Source organism: Charadrius vociferus, unplaced genomic scaffold (genome assembly GCF_000708025.1).
Source record: "Charadrius vociferus isolate BGI_N301 unplaced genomic scaffold, ASM70802v2 scaffold758, whole genome shotgun sequence".
NCBI lineage: Eukaryota > Metazoa > Chordata > Aves > Charadriiformes > Charadriidae > Charadrius > Charadrius vociferus.
This window is the reverse complement of record NW_009649934.1, coordinates 2674508-2687723: the sequence shown is the minus strand read 5'-3', so window position 1 is coordinate 2687723 and position 13216 is coordinate 2674508. Positions and strand designations below refer to the sequence as shown.

At 47.1% G+C, this 13216-nt stretch overlaps 2 protein-coding genes across 2 annotated transcripts in view; one reads left to right on the top strand and one right to left on the bottom strand.

Annotated features, from left to right (window-relative positions):
* The window catches only part of VPRBP (Vpr (HIV-1) binding protein), a 48283-nt gene extending 43466 nt beyond the window's left edge, over positions 1-4817 (top strand). The window contains exons 22-23 of the mRNA XM_009891260.1: positions 469-724; positions 4412-4817. Of these exons, the coding sequence (XP_009889562.1) occupies positions 469-724; positions 4412-4470 (315 nt within the window). The 3' untranslated portion in view covers positions 4471-4817. The remainder of the gene's footprint in view (positions 1-468; positions 725-4411) is intronic.
* A 6346-nt stretch (positions 4818-11163) lies between these two features.
* Positions 11164-13203, bottom strand: RBM15B (RNA binding motif protein 15B). Its single transcript, XM_009891259.1, has one exon. The coding sequence runs from the start codon at positions 13099-13101 to the stop codon at positions 11428-11430; it is 1674 nt and encodes a 557-aa protein (XP_009889561.1). The 5' UTR covers positions 13102-13203; the 3' UTR covers positions 11164-11427.
* Between the last annotated feature and the right edge of the window lie 13 nt (positions 13204-13216).

The following is a 13216-nucleotide window of genomic DNA, read 5'->3' as shown; positions in this document are numbered from 1 at the left end:
CTTTCCCTATGTTTTGCATCTCATCTGAGTCAGGAATGACTGAGAGACTGAACATCCATGCTGCATGCTGTTTGACGCAAAGTAGAGGGTTTGGTCCAGTTGAAACTAAAGCAGTTTGTACAAGACTAGCAACAAAGCCGTGGATTAACAGGTCTTATGCATGTCCTTCTCAAGAGTGCATTGTGGTGACATGTGTTGATGGCCAGTACTGGAGAGGAGCTTGAGCCAATGGTACCTGTGTTGCATTTTGCAGATAAGACTTTGCAGGCCTGCAAATGACCTAGCATGTGTCATGTTCTGTATTTGTGGAGAGAAAGTGTTTATATGGGTGACAGGAAAGTGTTAATGACGTGTGATGTCTGGATATGGGGAGAAGTGAAAACTATAGGTATGTTTTCTTCAATTATTCTTACCCCATTTTACCTTTGCTCTAATGTCTGCAATGGACTATTTTTGCTGTCTTTATAGGAGGAAGAAGAGCAAGAGGAAGAGGATGATGATGAAGATGATGATGATACAGATGACCTTGATGAACTAGATACGGACCAGCTGCTGGAGGCTGAGCTGGAGGAGGATGAGAACAATGAGAATGCTGGTGAGGATGGAGAAAATGACTTTTCTCCCTCCGATGATGAGGAGCTTGCCAACCTCCTGGAAGAGGGAGATGAGGGAGAAGATGAAGATTCTGATGCTGATGAGGAAGTTGAGCTGATTCTTGGAGACAGTAAGTGTGTGCCCAGCTTGGTGACCACAGGTGACCTTGTCCTGTTTAATGTCCTGACAAATATGCAACATCTAAGTCTTCCTTGAAATGATTTAGCTGACTTTTCCCCTCGCTGATATGAAAGGCACAAATGATTATGCTTGTTCAGCTGTGCCCTCTCAAAGTAATCTGTCAGTAAAAACAGCTCTTATCTGAGAGAACAACTGTGAGTTTTGGAAAGGAAGGTCTCTCCTTTCTGCAAGTGCTCCCAGGTGTGTGTGTGAGAACTTAAAGGCAGGCCAAGGAACTCTATGTGAAGAAGCCTTGTCTGATTGCTTGCCTGTCCTGCCCTTTAAGGGGACGCTGGTTGAACTGTTACCTCACCTGTCTTCTCTGCCTTATTTGTACCTGTAAGGACACAGAAACATTTTGGGTCCTTGGTGCTACTCTTTCTCTTCTAATTGCTTAAAGTGAGAAACCAACATTGCATTTCTGACTTCACTTCCTTTTTTAGACTGTTCTCAAGCTAACGTAACTTTTGGGATAAGATTTAAATTGTTCTCTCTTTCTGGCATTCCACAAATACAGAGGTTTGAAAAGTTAACAAAGTACGTGTGTGTATAAGAAAGTAAGTTCTGAACTTCTTATGTTGCAATTCAGTTTGGAAAAAGGCTTCACAAGGAAGAGAAAGTGAGTAGGATGGCATCAGGCTTGGGATTTATGACACCAGATTCTGTTCCCTTTTTTGCAGCACAATTTTTGAGTATGTGTGGCCAAGCCAATTAATTCTTTTCAACTTCCAAGCTGTAAAATGGGGATATTGTAGTTACCATAAGTTAAAAGGTTGGTAAGGATAAGTCATTACAGTGTGCAAGGGGTTTGAAGTCCTGCAGTGATAGGAGATTAATGTGAGAGCTGAGGTGGGAATCAATCTTCTCTGCCAACGCACTGGAGGATTAAGCATGCCGGGTCTCTGTTTTGGCACTAATTGGGCTGGCAGACTCATTCATGTCCCTCTTGTCTGTTAGAATGTAGCTCAGTTGTTTTTAAGGATGTGGCCACATCAGGTTGCCAGAGTTATTCTCTGGGGTCAGTCTGTTGTTCTCTTGAAGGCAGTAGGTATGCAATGCAGGGCCGTATAGGACATTTACATAGCTCAAATTCATTAATAGCATATTGCAGTTCAGCATTTGGGATTGCAGATAACTTCTGCCTGTCCCAGTAGCTGGCAGGACCTTCTTGACACAACTCCACTTCTGCCTCCTCAGGGGGTGCAGGGTCAGAAGCTATTAAGAGAGCACCCAGAGCGCTGTAACTTGAATTGTCCAAGGGATGGAATGGAAGGGAATTTCAGGCCATTTCAATAACTATTCCCGTAACAAAAAAAGGTGCCACTTGACACTTAGTTCTTTTAAGGGTGCTCTGCAGAGCACTATGTAGTATGAAACGGCCACGTCTGTACACTGTTTATGGATAGAACCACTTGATTAGAACTTTGATCTGGTGTTGCTGTGGAGCTGCAGCCAGCCCATCCTGTGGCTGTTGGGTTGCTTAGCAGCATCTTTGGGAACTTAAAGCAGGGTGTGCAGCTCTGCCAGGCTGGTGTATGTGTGGTTCTTGCATGTATTTGATAAGTGGGGTTCTGTGGCTTCTTCTCTGTGATTTCAACTTCATCTGGTTTGCTTTTGTTTCTCACCGGGCAAGAGCAATTAAAATTTACCCCACTCCTTTGCTTATGCTGTGTTCCAGAATTAAAAGTTGTAAGGGCACTGACACTGTTGCAAAGTACAAGTCTGAAGCATGGTGATATGTCTTGAGTGCTTCCTACTGCAGACCCTTGCTGTACTTTAGATGAGCCTCCATAACATACAGTGGGTGTGCTTCAAAACAAAATAATTCAAACAACAGTTGAAACAGTGGCTTTGGTTCCTTGTGCTTTAGCAGAGGTTTTATTTCCTTTGCAGGAATAATCCATGGAGAACCTTTTAAGTACAAATTTGTCTTTCCCCTTCTTTGTCATCACCTTGGGGAGGGTGGATCTGCTTGTCTTGTCCAAAGCAATTTATGCTTTGTGCAGATCTTTCAAGAGCTATTTCCTGGGCCAGTGGAGTGTCCTTTTGGAAATGCATTTGTAACATAGGATGGAAGAGAGATATGGAATTCTCACCAGCAGCGTAGCTGACTAGTTTCCTCTTTTCTTCTGTGATTGAAAATGGCAACTTCAAGGCAGGTCTAGAAGCTTCTCCAAGCAGTTAGCTGCAATCAGGTTTACTTATAGACTTATATGGAGCTCAAAATTGGAAGGTTGTGTGGTGGACTGGAGAAGAAAGAGTTAGGAGATTGCTTTTCAAAGCTTGCTTCTGGTGTTTAAAAAAAACAACAACTTTTTCAGCTTCTCTTCTTCTCCGGAGTTTCTGGAGTGTTGTCTCACTTGTGCTTCTCTCCCTCTTACTGCGTAAGTGTAGCTGCTGCAGCACTGGCTGGTGTTTTTGCAAGTCCTCTTACATGGCTGTAGCTGTTCTGGGAGCACTGATGACCCCTCAGATCACAGTGGAAGGGCAGCTGGCTGATCTTCAGGGAGGAGGGTTGGGGGAAAGGGTTTGTGCCCTCTGCTGCTTGCCTGTGATTTTTTTTTTTTCTTAAGGAAAGCATCTGAGAAGGGGGTGAACCTTCCAGAAGGCCTTGCTTACCTGCAGGCATTTTAGAGATCCAGTATAACTGAGATGGCTAAGAGGAAGTCTTGGTGTCTTTTTTTTTTTTTTTAACTATTTTTAACACCTAGTTAACTGCAGCATCCAATGAATTCACATAAGAAAAAGAACCAGCGTCACCTCTAAGGTAAGGCAGGAGACCACTTGCTGCCAGAGCTGCTACCACTTCCCTCTTGCACAACTGAGGGAGGAGAGATCTTATGTTTAAAGATAAAAAGCAAGTGTGTGTGTGACTGCTTCTGGCAAATCCTTTCATGTCTTCATTCTGTACCACAACAAAGAAAACCGGGAAAAGCAGAATTTTCAGGTCACCTTTAATGAGTGCCATGTAGTTAAATTCATCACAGAAACCTTTGGGTTGCTAGAGGAAGGTTCTAGTTGTGTACAGATTGCTTCCCCTTCTGTTGGGAGGTCCTTGGTTGTGCTGTGCAGAGGGGAGCGACAGGCCAATAAGAACCTAACGCTGAGAAACTCTGAGTCTGACTTACTACATAATGAATTAGCCCCATGCACGTTATACGGAGGCCATATTTCACCACGTGAGGTTGGTGGAACTGTCAAGCTTGCTTTCATTTAACAGCTGTGAGGAATGACTGCCAGATCTGTCCAGACCCAGCGTGAAGAGGTGTCGCACTTAGATGTGCATAGTAAGTCGTGCAGGCAGCTCACGTGCAGGTAACTTGCTGCTGGTGTCCTCCCCATCAGTTCATGGGGGGAAGAAACTGCCAGCTAATGGAAACTGCACTTGCTAAAGCTGCTTTCCTCTTGACCCTCTGTTTTAACCAGGGAGAGAAAGCTCTGGTGCAGATTTGCTAACTGCTTTTGATTGATTTGAAATGCACTAATGGCGCTAGCTGCCTCTGTCATTGCTGGGGAGTTGCTGGTCTCAAGCAGGTGGTGGACATTTCTTGTAACTATGAATGTGTTGCCTTGCTAAGCAGCCCTGACAGCTGTGTTCTCCCACAAACTGAACATAACCTACATGTCTCCTTTTCAGCTGACAGCTCAGATAACTCTGACTTGGAGGACGACATAATCCTGTCTCTGAATGAGTGAGGAGTGACTGCCAGGCGGGGTGTTGGCAGGAGGAGATGCTCCCTTCCCAGCAGAAGACCGGAGACCAAATTGGAAACCGATTCTGAGCACCCCAACCTTTTTTTCTCCTGGGAAAACCTGAGGAACTCCAGCCCATCCGCTGTCTTGGTTTGAGTCCATTTGAGGCTCGTGGCTAAGTCTGAGGCTGTACAATAAAGAGACCTGGGGTTAGGCCTCTTTTCTCTCTGCCTTTTTTTTTTATTTTTTATTTTAGGCTGAGATGACTCTCCTCTTCAAGGAAACTTCTGAAGATATTTCACAATATATTTTCTTTGTATAAAGTTCTTTCCTAAAGAACAGAAATAGTTTTATATAAAACAAAAAAAAAAAAAAAGGCAGGTGTTCTAGTAAAGAGGGGATGAACTTTGTATTCCTGTAGTACCTTGTTACCATGGGGTAGGTTCAGGGGAGAAAAAATGTTTAAAATTAAAAGAAGAGGCATTTTTATGCAACTACGAAGTGAAATAAGAGGATCATGGTTTCTAATATTGTTGAGGAGTGAGAATATTTTTATTTTAAATATGATTTTATTTTTAAAAAAAAAAAAGCAACAGGTGTTATCACCTGCTAGTGCACCAGTGTGTTTCAGATGCTTTTGTCCTCCAGGGAAGAGCCCTGGGGGTGTTTGTTAACTGAAAGTACAGGCTGTTTAAAGTGGAGATTCTCGCCGTGATACCAGCTGTAGGGGGAGGCTGAGATTCTGGCTTGGCCCAGTGAGAGCCTGGTATTCCTGAAGACACAGGGATCTGGGATTGAAGTTTGAACCCTCTTTCTCCCCTCTGCCCTTTGTGGTTCAAGTTTTTTAATCTTTTTTTTTTTTTTCTCCCTCTTGCCCTCTGTGTGGAAACTGCAAATTGAAGGCCTTTTTCTTTAATGTAAAGTGTATTTATTAAAAAATTAAATACAAATCCTGTCTCTGTTTATGGCTGTGAATTGTAGCCATGCATTCCTCTGCCACCCGTGCAAACGCGGTGCTCTGTGCAGCTGAGGGGCTCTGCCAGAGAGCAGCTAGGTGTAGCTAGCAGCCGGGCTGCAATGAGGAAGGGCAAAGTAAACAAGGGGAGAGATTTCTTCGAGTGCAGGCTCCACCCGCCGCTCCAGTCTGCGGGGACTCCCAGCGCTGCACGACACATTTCACAGCGCCCGCGGGTTCGAATCTGACTTGTTGGTTTGCCTGACAGCCTTTAATTCTTGGTGGGGCTGTGGGCAGCGCGGCACCGCATCCTCACTGCGCCGTGTGGGAGCTGGAAGGTGCTGCTAATGCCAGGCGGTGATTTTTGTTTAGAGATGTGGCAGAATACGCACTCTGCGGTTCAGGTACAGGAAGTGTGGTGACCTGCAGGGAGCTCTCACTGCCTTGCTGGTGTGCGTCAGAAGGCAGGAGCAGCACTGGGCCACCTCGGCCACGCGTGGTTTGGCATTACGTAGGCTGCCTTGTGGCTACACTGGCAGAAGGCAAATGAGGTGCTCCTGTTTGTACACGACAAGAGGCTCTGCCCTTACAAGGGGATAAAAAAAATATGCAGTTGAGTGTTTGATTTCACTGTCCAGCACACAACTGCAGAGCTTAGTTCTGCGAGTCAGAACGGGAAGGTAAGTGTGCTCGTTCCTTCCTTGGACAAGGCTGCTAAATGTACTATTTATTCCCAGATGTTCAGATAACATCCACTCAACTTTTTACCCTTTCTCTGTTTTGGCCACTTTCAGAATAGGGTTTGAGGCAGAAAAGGGAGCTGGAGGCTTCTCATTCCTTGACACTACAGCAAGTTTTCCACCAAGAACTGTGCTCGTTTCAACTAAGGCTCAAGGCTTCATTGCTTGAAGAGGAAGGATTTTCTTTTTAGCCAAGAGAAGGGATATCTTTTCTTCCTTCCAGCGTCACATCTACTTAATGCACTTAACCAGGGCTGCTTGTTAATAATTAAAAAGAAAGGTTCTGCCACTACTTATAATGGATAATTGTACCCTACAGAGTCGATAAAGATGAACAAGTTGCGATTACTACAGCATTTAAGACCAGCAATTGGAGCAGCATTCTGATTAAATGAGGGGATTGAAAATTGGATATGCCATCTAACAGCTGTGGAAGCCAGCCTCTGCCTTATCAAAAAACATCTTATGCAACTTTACCTTAGAAAATGTGCTGCTCAGGAAGAGGAAAAAAAAATATAAATCATGTACTCAACTACTAATAACAGAGGGAGATGCTGTGCCAGATGTCCGTATCTTGTTCTGGCATTATACCACAGCTATAATCAGCTGCATCTGTTGCTGTTTTGGGGCTGACTGTCTCGGAGAAGTTTACCAACTAGTTTTGTGAGACAGAACCAAAACATCTCGGATGGAGCTCCTGTTTATAAATATGACTTGAATCTGGACCACTGTAAGTATACGTGCCATCCCTCCCCTCCAACACCTATCCTAACTTGATTGAATAGAGGCAAAGGGAGCATTCTTGGGTTTTAGCCTGTGGGTTAGGAGGCAGTGCCCAGCTGCAGGAGCCTGCAGGTCACCCACCCAAGCCTGCCAAAGCAGCCCTGCCGCCTGTCCTGGGCTGGTCACCCACTGAAGCAGCCCCCTCCACCTGTCCTGGGCAGACTCTTGGCCCCTCTGCTTATGGCAGAGCCACCAAAGGTAAATATGCAGCCGTGGGGGAGCCTGCCTGCACCCTGTGCTACCTCCTTTGTTCTTGCGGGGCATCATTTAAGAGTGCTGGGGAATGGGGTGACTGTAACAGCTGGGTGCAAAATGGGCATTCAGCAGGGATTTTGTTGGTTTGTTTGCAAATTATGATGCCGTAATTCTGCATCTGCTTGGGATGGGGGAAATGTCAGTGCTTGGAAAATCACCTCTTCCCCTGGCAGCATGGTTTAGTCTATTTAAAAGCATAATGTTGTCCTATAATCTTTCTGAATACACACACCATGTTGCATGGGAGAAGAAATACATCTGCAGTATTACCGAGCTTGGCTTAGGGGCTGGAAGAGGCGTTTAACTGTCCTGCCAGCTGGCTAAGACATATACCTACCTCTCTGCAATGGAGAGAGATGCCTTTCATAGAATCATAGAGTGGTTTAGGTTGGAAACGACCTTAAAGATCATCGAGTTCCAAGCTCCCTGCCATGGGCAGGGACACCTCCGACTAGACTTTGCCCGCAAATGCCTTTGTGGGAAGGATGCTGCATTTCCCCCCATGATGCAAGCCCAGCCCCAGCCTGTGTCCTCACATCGGCATGGTCCTCAGCGACCAGCCCGTGAGTAACAGCTCAGGCAGTTCTCAACACCCTTCTGTAGAGCAGGCTGTGTAACCAGCGTGCGGGTGCCCTGGGAGGCTGCGTGTGTGTCCCTGCAGCGTGGTGGTTCAAAAAAAATCTGGTGTAGGCCAGGGCTTGGTAGAAACCCCAGGGCTGGTCAGGAGTTTAACCCGCATGTTAGCGAAGGGCAGTAATCAAGGTATGTGCCACTCATCAGCAGTGGTCATATGTGCATGGTGGGCACGGGAGACTGCCTAGGGCCAGCCCTCTTGCAGTGAGGACAGCCAACACTGATGTTAAGGAGAGGCTTTGTAAGACAGAAGATTTACTGAAGGGATGTTTTAAAAAAAAAAAAAAAGGAGCAACTCAGTCTAAACACCAATGCTCTCGGACCACAAATATGCCATCGCTCACCCTGGTCCCACTTTGGGTTTCAGATCACCCTCAAAGAGAGGAGACCATTACCCTGTTGCCATTATCATACTGCCACTGCTGTACCAGGCTGAGACACCACCTCCCAGCAACCCCCCCAGCACCATTATACCCACCGTCTTCCAACACCATCGAGTGTCTCAGCCCTCCCAACTCAGGCCATGGTGTTCGCCCCACCCCATCCCCCGGCAACCTATCTTCTCCCAGAACTCCATCCCATCCTGATTTAAGGGCCAAGTCTTGCAAGGTGTAAGACACAGGTGTAGTGTTATTTTGCTATCACTATCTCTCTCCCCTTTTTCAGGCCTGTTTCCCTTGGAACCAGCCAGGATGCGTGTGTGAGGGCATGCGATGGCAGACAGGGGCCTTCGGCCTCAGCACAGTCTGGCTGTTGGAGCCATGGCTGTAGCTCACTTGCGTGCTGGGGAGCTGGGAAGGCTCAGGTCACCAGGTTAGAGGGCTCATGCTGCTTCTATCCTGCGTGTTTTTTCCTTAAACTCTCCGACTTCTCATTTACACTTGTAATTTGTTTGTAGGAGGGAGATTTGTTTGGCCTCCATCCATGCACACATGCTCACAACCGTTGGCCACCTCGCTGGGAACAGAAATCCCATCATGAAAAATCTTATCTGACCCAAAGCCATGACTGCGTCTTCTAAACAAAACCACCCTATTTTATTATATCCTTGTCTCAAAGGGAAAGTGGCAGAGGGGGGATTTCTAGTGGTTCCCTGGCTTTGCCATCAGGCAGTTGCAGCTTTTATCATGTATTGATGCTTTTCCTTCTCATTCCCCACACTCGCCCACCATTAACGCACACACATATGCACACGTACACACAGACAAACACACACGAGGTCGCTCCACAGCAGCACAAGTTACAGCTCCCTGCCAGCAAGATGCCAGCCAGGCATTTGTGACTGCCCCACCGCACGCTCCGCCTCAGACTGACCGGACACCTCCAACACGTAGGATGCTCTGACAAAAAGCTCTAATCACTCTATGACTCTGGCCATAAGGGGTATTTAATAGCACTTGGTTTCAGATAACACTCAACGGTTACAATTGTTGACATTTGGCACTGTCTACATTACAACAGCATCGGGGACTCGGTCACAAGGTTAAAAGTCGGTGTCCCTGTAACCGTGTAAAACCAGGGGCAGCCCAGCTACCCTGCGCCGTGCAGCCACAGTGCGGTGAAAGGCAGCGCTGTGCTGCCCGGTGCGGCGAGCCCAGAGACAGGGCTTGGCTGCTGGGAGCAGCAGAGCTGCTCCTCTCTGTTCCGCAGTGTGAACGGGCTCTCCGGGAGCCCGGCTGCTCCCAGCAGAGGAGCCGGCTCGCCTCTCACCGAACCGTGCCCGCACACCACGGACAAAACCCTCTGTGGCCTTGTCGCTGTACTTGGGCCCTTACGGACAGAATTACATTTTCTGGGGTACAGAAGATGCACCATCAAGTGAAACACTAACCCCCCCTCATGATCACACTAACTCATCAGATTTACTTTTAATATAATCACAGTATTAAATGTTAAAAAAACCCCAACCAACCAACCAACCCATACTTGTTGATATCAATACATTATTAAATTAAGCAACCGCTCGTACATCATCAGCTGATGATGTCCCTACTGTGAAATTGCAGGGTTAAAAAAATAAAAAAGAATGAAAATCGTCATTAGACTGAGTTATGCTCCCTGCTATATAGGTTTTGATACCGATCATACCTGAGAGCACAGTTTTAAAAGGGCCTTTGGCAGCCGTCAGCAAGTGAGTCCGCTTGGTCACAGAGACTGGTCACAGAGACTGCTTCTCCAAGGATTTTGTTCACTTGCTTACCACCAAAACAAGAACAACAACAAAAAACAACCTGCAAATTCAAAGAAACTTTAAAATGTAGTGTTTTTAATCCCACACAATTCTCTGTAAGCCTCCTAAAATCTACAGGCATCATTTTAAAAAATAAAAATATCCCCAAACTGAACAGTGTGGATTTTAACTCAAATCTGAACTAGGTACCACATTACTGAGCCATCAGAGGTGTAGATGTCCTGGCTTCTCTCCTCAACAGCTGTCTCATACCACAGATAGAAAAGGTGATGGAACCATCCCATCTTAAACCTCAAATTTTGATCTCCAGAGTTTTCTACAGTCATAGGTTACTTGTGGTAACATAACATTTTTGGACAGCCAGACGTATTTATCTTTTTTTTTTTTTTTTGTAAGCCTGCAAACGAGATTCAGCTTTAGGCAAAAAAACTTTGCCGTTTGTCTTTCAATAAAGGATTTCAGATAGTGCAACATGATCGACTGTGCAAACAGGCACCTACAGTTCACCAAAACCTTTGTGCCCTGTATTTGCTTGTCTACATCTAATACAGGCCCAAGAGGGTTCCCCCTTAAATTACTTTTTTTTTTTTTTCCTCCTGCTTGTTTTTTTTTTTTTCTTCTATGAAAACCAGGAATATCAAGCCTCATTTTTGGAACTTGTATCTGACTGACACATGTAGCGGGTGCTCGCAGAACTCACAGAATTGACTACAGAGTTGGCTCCTTAGTAGCAAACTCTTCGCCAACTGTTTTTGGGGTTTTTTTGTGTGTGTATAAAAAACATTTCTATTCTTGATCAGGATTTGCCTCCTTGGTAGCTGGCTTCCTGGGAAGCACCTATCCTCAAACAGAGACTCAATAGCATCCAGACTCAAATTTACGAAATAAAAAGCAAACAGGACAGAAAAAAAAAAAAAAAGAAAAAAAAGATACAGAACCAACCTTTCAGTCTCTCATACAGCACAAAGAAGAACTCCCCCTTCCCCCTCCCACCTTGCAGGATACGTATAAAGAGACGGAGGAGGTGCAAGAGACTGGGGCCTGAGAAACTGAAACGGGTTGGGACCATCACCTTCCAGCTCTCGACAGCACAGGGAACCAGCCCTTCCTGGGCCGTAAGAACTAGGATACCGCACAAGTTTAGAAATCCATCAGTGAACAAGGCTTTACTGACAACTTTTCATACAGTTAAAAAATAAAAATACAGAACAACAGCGGACAGTGTCACATATTAAAAACGAATAAAATGGGCTCTATTTAAATGGTATTAAAATTAATTAGAAACTAAAAATCTTACCACTTTGGCCGAGGTGTTTTGAGCCTCCACCAAAATGATCAGCCTTAAAAACAACTGGGTTGTGTGACACACAAAGAAAACATGGAATTTGAAAAGACAGTGTGGGCTAGGCAGTGTCTTTGACTATAACTATCACCATATGTTCTTCTTCTAACTTTCCCAATGTCCTTAGTGCTGACTGGAGGTACTGCTGAGAGAATTCACAAGGAGGAAACGCGTAAAGCATGCCTGTGCTGTCTCTGCCCTTCGCCCCTCCCACGGGCAGGCTGATAACCCCAGCAGCCTGCTTCTGTTTCAAGTAGGAGACCAGATTCCTGAGAAGCCGTCTCTGCAAGCCAGGCTCTACAACAGGGAAGGTCCCCTCAGCCCCTGCCCCTGCCGGGGTGGATTGGGTGGCCAGGAGCACAGCGTAGCCATTGGGGCTGCCTTGTTTGATACGGCGAGTTACTTCATCCAGCTTGGGCTGGTCGAGCCGAAGTCTCTGAGCAATTTTGAGCTGCGTTAACTTCCCGCCGGACGAATGGTCTTTAAGGAGTCCGTTGATGACACCGAGGTCTCCCTCCAGGATGTGCATAGAGGTGGGGAAGCAGCTGTTTTTTAGCACAAGAAGCCCGTTCCAAGCAAGCTGCAGTGTCTGAGCATATTCCGACAAATTCTTTAGCTTTTTGGTCTCAGATTTTGGCTCCTCGTGAGTTTTTGATTCCGATTCACCAGTTCGATGATTGCGTTCGCTGTCCCTTTTTTTAGGCTGGGGAGCATCGGATGCCTCACGATGGGGTTTCTCCTCAGTCGCATGACGATTGTTCTGAAGGGAGTTACTCTGCTCTTTCTCGGCTCCGGATTCTGTAGTGTGATTCTCCTTGCGAGCCCTCTCTGGGCTGCGGTCTAAAGCTGGCCCACTGGCCTTTGTCCTGCTTCTGTCCTCGTAAGGTGAGTGAGTAGTCCTCCCACGGTCACTGGAAAGACTCCGGCGTTTCCGCCTCTCTTCCCACAGTTTGGGCACGCTGCGATCGCTGTCGCTGCCCCAGCGCTCTCCGCTCCGGCTACGCACTGATCGGCTGTAGCTTTCCAAGTTGTTTCTGCGTTCAGCGGTTTTGGCAGGGCTGGCCCACTCTGCCTCTGCAAAGCTCCTGTCTCTGTCCGAGTACAGGAGATGCGGAGGAGTCCTATCTCGCACCCTCAAGTCTTGCTCTAGGCTTCTGTGTCTGCTGTACCCATCCGCTAGCAGTTCGTAGTGCACGGGGAGCGGTGCAGGCTGGTACTGCTGCGGGTATCTCGTCTCTTCTGCTTTGGCAAAATCCACTCGGAGTCGCCTCTCAGGTCCGCCCAAAGGAAAGCCCCTCATCTGCGCACAGGCAGCCTGGGCAGCATCCAAGCTTTCGTACTGGATATAAGCGAAGCTGTCTCCCTTCACGTAGTCAATAGTCCTGATGCTGCCGAAACGGTCGAACTCCCTCGCCAGGGCAGCCAAGGAAGTACTTGGACCAAGACCACCCACCCACAGCCTGGTAGTAGGGTTGGCTTTCCCGTAGCCAATTTTGATAGGGTTCCTGCCGACAACGCGGCCTGACATGGCGACCTTGGCCCGATGCGCCATGTCCAAGTTCTGGAACTTGAGGAAAGCGTAAGCCCCACCTTGGCCGCGGGCAGGGCGCTTGATCACCACTTCTTCGATGATGCCGTACTTCTCAAAGGCACGCCTCAGCTCCACCTCTGAGACGTTGTGGTCCAGGTTGCCGATGAAGAGGTTGCGGGTCGCTCTCTGATCATCCTCTGGCATCAGGTCTTCCTCAGCCACGATGGGGTAACTGTAAGGGCGGCCGCGCTCGTCATAGAGCCCGTAGTAATCCAGGGCCCTCTCCCGCTCCCGGGAGAGCCCGATGGCAGCCGCTTCC